The sequence below is a fragment of the Pleurodeles waltl genome, chromosome 1_2, assembly GCF_031143425.1.
Source record: "Pleurodeles waltl isolate 20211129_DDA chromosome 1_2, aPleWal1.hap1.20221129, whole genome shotgun sequence".
NCBI lineage: Eukaryota > Metazoa > Chordata > Amphibia > Caudata > Salamandridae > Pleurodeles > Pleurodeles waltl.
This window is the reverse complement of record NC_090437.1, coordinates 326778845-326791410: the sequence shown is the minus strand read 5'-3', so window position 1 is coordinate 326791410 and position 12566 is coordinate 326778845. Positions and strand designations below refer to the sequence as shown.

Genomic DNA, 12566 nt, shown 5'->3' with positions numbered 1-12566 from the left:
ATAGTGTGTACAGAGTGCAGTGGATCCCCAAAGGCTTAACAGAGGCTATAGTAGATAATGCTAATGTTCTCTTTTGTGATAGTGTGGTCAAGCAGTTAGGCTTATCAGAGGGTAGAGCAAAGCATCTGCTGTACACACACAGTCATGAAATGAGGCACACATTCAATGACTAACTCTAGGCAAAGGTTTTTCCATAGCAAAACTATACTGTGTTACTTTATTTCTAGAACTAAAAGTATCTTTGTTGCAGGTAAGTACAGTTGCAAGTTTGTATCAAGCTTATATATGAAATGCACTTTCTTTCGGTTTTGGAGATAAAGTATTTTACAAGTAATTAACAGTTTTCAATTTAAAAAGTAAACACTCTGATTTTTCATAGGAACCAACACAGTCCTAGGGGAGGAAACGTGTTAACAATTTACAGGTAAGTACTGAATTTATGATTCCAGTCTTCGGGGGTGAGGATGTCCACAGGTCAGGGTTCACGTTGATCCCGAAAGGGCACCACCAGCAACACAGGGCCGGCCGTGTGCAGAGGTCAAAGCTGGTGTTGGGTTTTTAATGGAATCCTATGGAGACTGGGGGTGCAGGTAAGTACCCGTGACTTCAGGGCACAGTCCTGGGGGGTTTAGATGAGCAACAGGGAGGGCTACAGGTCAGCACCAAACACACACCCTCAGCGGCACAGGGGCAGCCGGGTGTAGGATGCAAACACAGCGTCAGGGGCCCAATGCTTTTCAATGGGGGAACCCAGGGAGTCACAAAGATGTTGCAAGCTGGGTCCAGGGAGTCGGTTGTGGAAAACCAAAGGCTGGACAAGTAGGAGAGGTACCTGCTTGACGTTGCTGGACCGTTGGATGGATTTCCAAAGGCCTAGGGATTGCGGGTGCAGAGGTACCTTTTCCGGATCCAGTTGCGGTCGGGAGAGTCCTTTGGCGGCGGCGTGTTGACCAGGAGGGGTCAATCCACGGTGGACTCGAGGTCAGAATTGCTTGGGGACCGTCTCTGGACCAGTTGGCCACCTAGACTCGGGCTATGGGCATTGGGTGAGGAGTGGGCAGGGCTCGCGGATCCGGGTGGTTCTCGATCCTTCTTGGATGTTTCTTGTAGACAGGACCGCTGTCCTCAGGAGTTCTTGGTCCTCTAGTGGGCAGGGAGTCCTCTGGGGGTTTGTAGAAGTCGCTGGTCCTGCAGGATGAGTAGCCTTTTTGTAGCTGGAGTTCTGAAGATGCAGACAGGCCAGTAGGGCTGGGGCAAAGTCAGCTGTCATCTGGAGTCTTCACTGTTGGGGGTCGGCTCTTCAGTTCTTCTTCTTGAGGATGCCAGCAATCTGAAGAGCAAGGTTCAGGGGTGGGCCTAAATACTAGATTTAGGGGCATTACAGGGATCAGAGGGCAGTAACTAATGGCTACTGTCCCTGGGGGGTGGCTACACCCTTCCTGTGCACACTCCCTTTAGGGAGGGGGTCACATTCCTATCCCTAATGGCTGCTCTCCTCCAAAGCAAGAGGAGGATTCTGCAAGGAGGGGGGTCACTTAAGCTCTGGACATTCTAGGGTGGTCCTAGCTGCAGTGGTCACGCTTCCTTGTTTTTCCTAATTTTTCTGCTGGAGCTGCCGCCAAAAGTGGGGCTTGGTCCGGGGGGTGGACATCTAAACTACCCAGGGAGCCCAGGGGCACTGTAGGAGGAGGCCTGAGACTTTGAGGCTCACTGCTAAGTGTTGCAGTTCCTGCAATTGGGAGGTGTGAAATACCTCCACCCAAAGCAGGCTTTGTTCCTGACCCCGGAAAGCAAAAAGGCTCTCATCCCAAAACGGTCAGAAACTTGTCTTATAGTGGCAGGCTGGTACAGACCAGTTAGCTCCACATTTAAGGGTTCGGGAGAAATACAGGGGACATCTCTAAGATGCCCTCTGTGTGCATTTTAGAATAAATCCAACACTGGCATCAGTGTGGGTTTATTGTGCTGAGAAGTTTGATATCAAACTTCCCAGTCTTCAGTGAAGTCATGATGGAGCTGTGGGGTTCGTAATGACAGACTCCCAGCCCATGTACTTAATATGGCCACACTGTACTTATAATATCTAAGAATGGACTTGGACACTGTAGGAGCATATTGCTCATGCAGATATGGTATAAGTGCACCCTGTCTTAGGGCTGAAAGGCGTGCTAGAGTAGTGACTTAACTATGCCACAGACAATGGCTGGTAGGCATGACACCCGGAGAGGGATGCCATGTCGACTTTATCGTTCTATCCCCACCAGCACACACAAGCTGCAATGGCAGTGTGCATGTTTTTGGTGAGAGGTCCCTTAAGGTGGCTGTTCTAACCAGACATTGCGAGAAACATGGAAACTGTGTTCAGATGCTACATAATAAGTTCAACCAAAGGTGTCACAGCTAGGTGTCCAAAGGTCACCCAAAGTATTATGTACAAGATGCTTCTTGTTAACTGTATTGAAAAACCGAAGTAAAGAAGATAAAAAAATTAATTGTTCCCCTATTTCAATTTAATTTAGCATTTAGACTGGAAGACAAATGAACAAGTTACTTACCTTCGGTAACAATCTTTTGACTTTAACTGCAGATTCCTCACCTGGTGAATATTCCTCAGAATGGATCTGAAAAATTTAAAGCAGTGTTCCTGAGGGCCAGTAGGTGACATAGTGTGGCTCTGCATCAACATTATTCCACTATGGAAGGGATGAGCAGATCTGCATGTAAGCACCACCCATGCACACTGAAGTTGCCTTCTTAGGCTGTCTGAGCCCTCAGAGGCAGAGTTCATTGGTAGATTGGTATGACCAGTGTGCAGATCTCTACACTGGGATTTTATCAATGGAAAAAAGACCAGTTCACGGCATAGGGATTTGGGAGTGTTGGTGAGGAATCTGAAATCAGACAGAGTATCCACCAGTAAGATTGTTACCAAAAGTAATTAACTTGCTCTTCTGATGGAAACTTCTAAATGCAGATTCCTTGCCTTATGAATAAATACCAAAGTAGTACCTCCCCAGTAGGTAGGTCTGAACTAGCACAGAACAAAAAGTCCTGCAGGACTGAGCAGGCAAAATTATCCTCTCAACAAACCTGACTGTCAGGCAGTAGTGCTTTATCTGTGCATTTACGTCCACAAACCCCCCTGACAAATGCCCAGGCCAGGTACTACGGGTGCTAGTGCAGTGGTAGCAGCCTTAGCTCTAGTGAAATCAGCCCGTAAGCCGTCTGGAGGCTGGAGGCTTCTTTGCCAGCGCTTAGTAGGTCTTTAGGAAGAGAACTATCCATCTTGAGATTGTCCATTTCTACGTTTCGCTGCATGCACATCCTTACGTGCTGTGCTTGTGAAACCTTTTGTGAATGACAAATAACATAAAAGGTCTTTAGAACCCATCCCTTAAGTACCTGAACTTACCATTCGTTTAGTCCAATGTCGCTCTAATTTACATGCTTCTTATTGGCCAGCACGTCATCTGCTTTCACTTCCTGCTTCTGCTGCTTTGCTGTCCATGCCATCAGGTGGATTCTGGACCAAGTACTCCTTCCATTCAGTGGCCACTGGCTACTGACCAGTGTCCTTCCATTGGCTACTTCACTGTGAATGTACTATTTTTGCATTTCCAAAAGAGCACCCCATATGAGTGAATCTACTGAACCTTTTTCTCTCCTGTTCTATCTACCAGAAGCAACCTAGACTAGTTTATTTCTACTTCAATAGAGCATGAGCTACACCCGAATGTTCAGAAGCACCAGTAACATTACATAAAGTTGTGTTCATCTTTTTTGTTGAGGCATGGGGAAATTGAGTAATTTGCCCAGAATCACAGGATGTGGAGCAGATGCTGAAACTCAAACTGGTCACCTCAGTTCTAAAGCCGGCAGCTCTCACTGTAACGCGACATCAGTTGTACCCAGAGCCTGTGTTAACAATACTTACGACTGAGAGTCTAGAAAACATCTATGTTGATAAGAACTTTGAGTAATAGTCAATGTTCCTTAAAATGTCAGTAATGACTAATAGAGCCTGAGGTAAGGAGCGACACTTATTCTTTACTTGTTATTTCGCCACATAAGAATGCATAACTGTTACATGAACTACTAACATCCAAGTGGTTGGTGCCACACTCATTCTTAACAATAATAGCACAGTACTTTGGCCCTTAAACAGCATGTAATTAGAAATATGAGCCATCCTTGAACACACATATCTGTGCCATTCTCTGCCTCTGGTAAAGTTGTCATGGCATGTGATGTAACTCGTACTGCACTTATCCTGTTCCACCACTGAAAAAAGTAATGTAATACCATTTTTTTCTTAGCAGCCGAATGGGACTGCCAAACTTGCTAGCACCACACTTTTAGTTTGCTGCCTAGTAATCCTTACAAAATCACACACGGACACAGTACAGAGCTTTCTATTTCCCTGCAGAACCATGACTCTCCTACTGATCTGTGCTACAAGGTCACGTATTAGCCTGCTGGCACATAATCAGAAAACTTAGATGCTCTGGAGTCCTCTTTGCACACATTCACAGGCTATTTAGGATTAGCTTGCTCCCGCCTCCTCATTCTCACTTTGTCTTCCTCTGCTAATTCTTGTGGGAAGCTTTGCTGCTTACTGTTATTCGGAGTGAATCTGTGCAGCTAATAATGTGTGTTGCGACCCATCATGCACTGCACGCACATCCGCACTCAGAGTCTAAACATTATCTTCCACAACAGCACTTTGATGCTTTCTGTCGTGGGATGATAAATTGCGTTTTCACTGATAATACATATTTTTCCTTTATATGTTCACTGGAGTATCACAGCAAAGACAGGGGATATGCTTTGAAGAGTTTAAAATACTGAGGAGAAAAGTATTAACCAGTTTTATAGGATTCAAATATATCCCATACAGTTTCATATGCTGAAGCAAAGCCCAGTACACTTTGGGGGCTGCAGAGGCCACATTATGGCTTTGCACATATGATGTACATCTATGGAGGGCAGATTTCCAATAAGGAAACCAAAATCACTTCAGCATCAGGTAAGCTCACAGGAAGATTGCATTTACAGATTCTGGGCATTAAGAACCCCACAATATATATACTCTAATATGAGCAGCGCAATGTGGCAAAGCATCAATAAAGCTAAATAAACAAGCACTGGCAAAGCAAATAGGTTTCGCCTATGCAATATCTAGTGGCTTTGTCATTGTCCAAATCATAGCGTTTTTTGTTTTTTTTACTTTAGGGTATATTACACCAAAGCTCAACTGCTCTGCAATATGTAAAAACATTGACAAAGTTAATAGAATTTGCATGGACGAAACCTATTGGCTTTGCCAATGCTTGTTTCACTGTGTTCTTGCAGAGAGCCCATCAAAGAGCTGATCCTCCACCCGATGTTCTTTGGTACAATATATATAAAAAATTAGTGCTCTTCTAGAGTCCAAATAGTTTTTCTTTCTCCCTAGAGGGATGTCGTGGAGCAAAGAATGCTGGAAGGGTGACAGCCTGTCCAACATGAAATGGAGTGACCACTTTTGGCAGAAAAGAAGCTTGAGTCCTCAATACCGATGTATCTAGGAAGAATGTATGAGATGAAGTGACAGAAAAAGCCTGCAGCTTGCTCGCACACCTAGCTGATGTAATGGCAATGAGAAAGACCGATTTCAACGTCAGAAGCCACATAGGACAACCATGCAGAGGCTCAAGAGGAGTGCACATCAAAAAAAATTGAACTAAGTTCAAGTCCCACAGTGGCCTCACAAAGGGTGTTGGCAGAAACAAGTGCTGCAAACTTTTAAGGAATCTCCTCACAACTGGTCATTTAAATAAAGAAAGAAGATCCAGAAACCACAAAAAAGCCACAAGAGCCAACAAATTGAACAGTGCCCAAATCAAGTCATTGCTAGGCCAGGACAAAAACAACAAAACTTCAGATAACCGTTTGTAATGTGTCAATTTGGCAGGTGCCACACAAACCACAATTCTATCCCAATGTCTGGTTCCCACCGATTTTGTAGAGAGACACCTGTCTTCAAGATGACAACAACAACTTCAGGAGGAAGGTCAAATGAAATCAACTGTGGCCACTCAATCTCCAATCATTAGGATGGAAATTGTGCAGAGCCTGGTGCAGCACCTTACTCTGCTTCTGCAAAAGAAAATCTTCATGAAGCTGCAGCTTAATCGGAGACCAGATGCTCATTGCCTGGAGTTCCAGATCACACTCTCCTGGCCTATCCTAGTGCCATGAGGATGACTTCAGTCTGGTCATTTCTGATCTTCTTCAGAACTGAGGGCAGGAGAGCAGGCAGGAAGGTGTACAAGGAGTCCTGACCTCTACTCTAGGTAGAATGTATCGATGAGAGACAGCCTTCTTGGAAACTCCAACGTGCAAAAGTTGTGCATTGTTCATCTCAGTGGTGGCAAAATGTTTGAGCCAGTGTTCTCCCTATTGATGGAATATGCCCCACTTCATCTTCGGGTGTAGCTGTCATTAATGATCTGCCGACGGTTGAGTTATCTGCCCTTGCATTGTTCCAGCCAGTAGGTTGACCATTAGAGAAATTCCCAGGCAGTCCAGCCAGTTCTAGAGGAACAGAACGTTGTGGCACAGGAGCTGTCCATGAGAACTTGCACCAGCCTTCATCTGATGGTGGGCAGGAAGGTTTTCAATGTCAACGGATTCACCCTCAACTTCAGCAAACTGATGAGGAGTAGAGGTTCGACCAGAGGCCTCTGACACCTCTCCCCAGGTGGCCTCTCCAACCCGGAAGCGATGCATCTGTCACCATTGCCAAATCTAGATGGGGTGAGGAGAGGGGTCTGCCACTGACAGAATCGTGGTCCAGCAGCCACCAATGCATATTTTCTACAGTGTCCTCCGAAATCTGGATACAATTCAACAGATTCCCCTGATGCTGTGCCACTTGGACTTCAGATCCCACTACAGAGCCAGCATACGCCAACGGGCATGCTTCATCAGCAGGAAGCAAGAGGCCGACAATACCAGCAGCCTCAGAGTCATCCATGCCGAGCACCAGGAAAATTGCTGATGGAATTGCTTAGGAGCATGCTGTGGCCCTCCTTTCTTTAAAATATTCCAAGGCAAAGTCTGCTTTCTCACCAAAAGAGCATAAGCCATCAAATGGCATGTCCATCATGGATGATTGAACATCCCCAAAGAAGCCCACTGACCTCGAGGCATGGCTCTGAAATGCACATTGCCCGTCCTAAATAGTCGTACACATTGCCCACCCTAACCAGTCGTCTAAGTCAGAGTGAATTTGTCTGCGTCCGGCCATCATGAATAGTTTGGGTCAAAGATGCTCAGATGTCATCCAGAACTACCAGTAAGAGTTGGGCCAACATGTTCGATAGGGCATCAGAGTAGTAGCATAGGAGGCAGATGGCGTTCTCTGATCGCAGAACAAGTCTCATGGGGACAAAGATGCACTTGTCAAATGTCTCTATTCCCTTAGACTCACGATCAGGAGGAATGGAGTAGTTGCTGGGGTTAACCTTACTGTTGGATGCTTGCACCACCAGGCTCTCTGGCACTGAATGTAGTTTAAGAAGCTCAGGGTCATTTAGGCCTGGTCTACGGTACATCGTAACCTGCCTATTAACTGTTGGTTCTGGGCAAGGTTTTGCTGGCGTGCAAACATTGGTGTCAGTGAGGGCCACATTCAATTTTAATAGAGGTTCTGCAGTCGCTTGACCAAGCGTGGGGTACCTCTGACAGACCATCTGAATCAGAGGGTTTGCGATCTAGCTGCGATCCAGTGGCAGTAGAGTGCGGCCTCGGACCAGGTGTTATCTGCTCACAGTCATGGGCTGCAAATCCTTCACTGGTGTTGACAATGGCATCAATGTGAAGGGACCCGAAGCAGTGGGTGGGACAAGAACCTACATCAACACTGGTGTGGAACCTGAGGCAGGTTCAAGGGGCACAGGGTAGACCCGCTGGCAGAAGTCTGACTTAAGACACCAAGGATCATTGGGGCCCAAAGGCACTCCAGAGGCAGCTGATAAAGTGCCAAAAGTGCACAGCATGTTCTCTCTTAAGACAGCCACTTGCTGTGATGTTGCCGACGGACACAGAAATTCAGGGTGCATCAGGATTAGACTTGGAATCGACTCCGAAGGAGATAGGGAGTGAGACCAGGTCGCACATGGATGACCTCATCCCAATTCAAGAGTGGCAGGAAGGGGGTCAATTTGTGCTTCCATTTGCTATCCTCCTTCTTGGACGCACCTGAAGGATTTTGACAATGGCAAATACCTGCTGCAGGATTACTTCCTTTTGACTTTGGCCAGTCATGATATGGAGTCTTCTGATATATGGTTACATAGAGCCTCATGGTCCTGTATAACCTTTAGATTTATTTGGTAGCAGTCATCACTGGAATCGTGGTCCGGCCCCAGGCACCACAGAGATAGTTCATGAGGGTCTATTTGCGATAGTCCCTACACAGCTCAAAACCTACTGTTTTAGGAGATTACACTTTTCCTTTCACACTCGTACAATTGAAAAATAAATCGTTTGGAAATGGCCAAGGAGTTGCTCCAGATCAGCCTCAGAATATGCAGAATGAAACAACTGATGTTTGTGCTCTTGGATGACTTTTATATGTGGCTCCTCTGATCACTTCTGGAGAAGAACAATGTTGGTGAACAGCCATACAACGCCACCTAACAGCGCGCAGAAGTACTACTTTAAAGTTTCTCAGACCCGTTTGATGCCTGGGGAATATTCACAAGGCGAGGAATCTGCAGTTAAAAGTATCCATCAGAAAAGTGTAATTATTTGATGAATGTGGGCCCAGATCTGCTTAGCAGTTATATGATTATTCCCAGTTATATCACTGTAAATCATGAATATTTAGGAAAAAAGACACAGTAGGCATTCTACCTGCTTCCTAGTCACCTAAATACATTCCACTAAACATTTATATTTTGTTCATGGAAACCTTAGTCAACTCGGTATAAATATCAACTAAAGAAGTCAACTGGTTAAAAGTGTTTCCAGGTTGACCAGGCTGTCGACTACTGTAAAAAGGTCTTTTGAGTTTGTATTTAGATCAGGAATGCCTCACCAGTTGATCTATTTTTAGAATTCAAAATCACTTTAAGGTAAACTGCAATCCCGTGTGTGAAACGGACTATGAGTTGGAAGGTATTTCCTAGGAATAACTATGCTTGAGCAACAACTTTTGAAGTTTTCAGCACTCACTTGGAATTATATAAGTAATCTCCCAATTTCTTTAACTGGGTATTGTTATTTGCTGAGGCAAATGCTTTGTAAGCATGAAAACAGACAGAGAATTTGGAATCAGGACGTTTCTCTTTTTGTGGTAGTGATACTATGCAAATCATTTAGTTCAGCAAGAGATCTGATATCCCTATAGATACTTTCCCTTTGTGCAACTAATTATTTTTATTATCACAACAGAAACAAATACAAATAAAACTGATTAATTATTACATCAATTATGTTCTAAAATTACTTATCTTTAAGGCAGTAAATGTGGTTTCAATTAAGATATTTTAGTACACAAAACATCAAAACGAGACATGATTATGTGCACAAGTAAAAACTGTGAATAACGTAGCATACATTACTCACCAATAAAGTGTCTGCTCCTCCAACTATGCTCAATCCGAGGCCTGTGCGTCCCTTGGAGATATCAATAGTAGTCTCACAACCAGGGATAATTGGACATGTGGACGGGTTTGAAGCTAATGTAGCTGGTGTAGAGGATCTGCTAGCACCTGGAAGTGAACACATACAATACATTAGCTAGCAACTAAAATAAATTACAAATTATTGTGACATTCTAGATATAATAAGAGCCACAGGTGAACGTGGTAAAAAGACTGACCAGGTACATAAATAAAATAAAATTTGTTTTCCCTATTCTCGCATTTTCTTTGCACAGAATGGGGAAGGCTTTGTAAGATATTTTATTATTTCAATGGGTATAGTGATCATCTCAATTCTAATCTGTGGTGTATTGCTTCATCGTGCAGTGGGAAAAAGGGCTATATAAAATGAGACAACAGCAGCCGATAGGAAAGCTAAGCACTACTCACAGCAGTTCTTGGGTAGCTGCAGTGGGTAATGCCTTGTTTCTTCACTTACTTAAACGTGCTCCCATGAAGGTGGAAACCCATAAACCCTGGATAATACCATGTTATTCCATGGAGCCAGCAATGAAAAGGATCTAAACACTAACAGATGGTAGATGATAGTGACTTTGGGGACTGATGCCTAATACGATTGTCAGGTGTATAACAGAGTAGGAGGAAGTGAGTCGTTGAGTATGTATGAATGGTAGGTTTTAAATTTCTAACGGGCACTATTGCACACAATAAGGCACCAGGCATACATCCAGTGGAAGTGTGGAACCTCAGCAGGTTAGATCATGTGCATGCAATCATCTGTAGGTCTTATTTTTAAAAAGGGGAGGACGGTGAAAGGCATGATGCAGAAGAAGGGGTGCTGCATCAATCCAGTCTGCTGAGGACTAGACCTTTAAACGAAGTCTTGACCAACAGGGAGGTTAAATGGGGGTGGATTATGACAATTATAACTAATGAAGGAATGAGATTTGCTAGCAACTGCCATGTGGACCAAGGGTATTATGAATGAATGAATAGACTCTTGCAGATTGAGTCAGTGACCTCAGCCAGATGTCCTGGGTCTCCGGGAATTCAAAACCAAGGATCTCTAGTAAAAACCCACTGAAAGTTCTGAACAAACAGGTTTTCAATGCCATCCCAAAGGCTAAATGATAAGATCAGTCTTTGATAATGGGGAAGTATACTTAAATTTTTCGCTTCAACAAATTAAAAAAATGTTACTTTCTCTGTAAGCATCTGTTCGTGGCATGTAGTGCTGCAGATTCACATGCTTTGCATACACCTGCATAAACTAGTGTTGGGTCCAGATGTGTGCAAGTTGCTTTTCTTCAAAGAAGTCTTTTGAGTCATGAGGTAAAGTGACTTCTCCTCTAGGTGATAATGCGCATGGGCATCAACACCCTTGTTTCCTAGCAGGCGGGTGAGAATGGAGTGTGAGTACGCATCAGTAAAGTGATGTTCATGCATATGAGATTTCAAAAGGAACTGCAATGGCCACAGGTGTGCAGGAAGGGGTGTGGGTGCATGTGAATCTACAGCACTACATGCCACAAACAGGTGCTTACAGGGTAAGTAACATATTTCATTAGAGGCATGTGTGGCAGTAGATATACATGTTTTGCACAGACTGTAAAGCAGTGCACTTCAAAATGCAGTGGCTAATCTGTGGGTATTGCAGTTGTTTGGAAAAGTGTACGTAGCACTGCCTGTCCTGCATTAGCTTTTTGGTGTGCTAACACATCCACACAATAATGCTGAGTGAAAGTGTGTGGTGTAGACCATGTAGCTGCCTTACAACTGTCAGCTTCTTGGATATTACCCAGGAAAGCCATGGCAGCCCCTATTTCACAAGAAGATTGTGCCTTAGAGGGTGTATGTAAAGTCCTTTTAGCGCTGGCGTAACATGTCTGAATGCTTTTAGTTATCCATCTAGAAATGACTGATTTAGATATGGGCTTTCCTTTGCGAGGGGGTGAAAAAGCAATAAAAAATTGCTTGGTTTTACGAAAATCTTTGGTTTTGTCAATGTAATACACTAGAACTCTTTTTACATCTAGAGTATGAAGAGCCCTTTCCACAACTGAATCTGGGTGAAAAGAAAATAAGTAATTCAACCATCTGGTTGAGGTGAAAAATTGAAACCACATTTGGACGAAATTTTTGGGTTGGTTCGAAGGACCACCTTATCTCTGTGTACCTGGAAGAAAGGTTCTTCCAAGGTTAATGCCTGGAGCTCACTGAGACTCCTAAGTAATGGCCACTGAAAAAATACGACCTTCCAAAAAAGAAATTGGAGGGGGCAGTTATGTAATGGCCCAAATGGAGGACCCATACGTCTTGTGAGGACGATGTTGAGATCCCATGCAGGCACAGGTGGAACTCTGGATGGAAATACTCTTTTAAGTCCTTCCATAAATACATAAGGAACTGGTTCCTTGAACAAAAATATGTTTTGCCTGTTTTGTAGATAGACAGCCACTGCAACTAAATGTGAGTATTAGCTGCTCCTCCCTCCCTTCTTAATGGCTGGCGCTGCGCGTCCGCGCCGCTGGCGTGCCGGAGGCGCGCCAGAGGCAAGCCCGTCTGCGTCCGTCCGCGCCTGGACCGCGCCCAGCGCCACCCCTCCTGGTCCTCACGCCCCCCGCACCCCCTGCCTCCGATACTCGGCCAGCGAACTCCTCGCCCTCAACCCTGGCCCCTCCACAGAGTGCTTCCAGGCCACCCCGAAGCACACCAAAGGACCTTTTTCCTGCCGCACCTGCAACTTCTCCTGCAACAGAACAACGAAGCCAGCAACAACCAACACAAACCACATGCACTGCATCCTCCTCAAAACACGCTCCGCACGAAAACACGCCATCAAGCTCTGGGACCTGCTCGACACCACCGCCCCAGACGTGGCCTTCCTGACTGAAACCTGGTGGAACGACTCCT

General features: G+C 44.9%; 1 protein-coding gene across 12 annotated transcripts in view; it reads right to left on the bottom strand.

Moving 5' to 3' along the window:
• Positions 1-12566, bottom strand: part of MPDZ (multiple PDZ domain crumbs cell polarity complex component) — a 1044214-nt gene that overhangs the window by 235439 nt on the left and 796209 nt on the right. For all 12 annotated transcript variants that reach the window (XM_069238948.1, XM_069238974.1, XM_069239000.1 and 9 more), the window contains one exon: positions 9616-9761. In XM_069238948.1, the coding sequence (XP_069095049.1) occupies positions 9616-9761 (146 nt within the window). The remainder of the gene's footprint in view (positions 1-9615; positions 9762-12566) is intronic.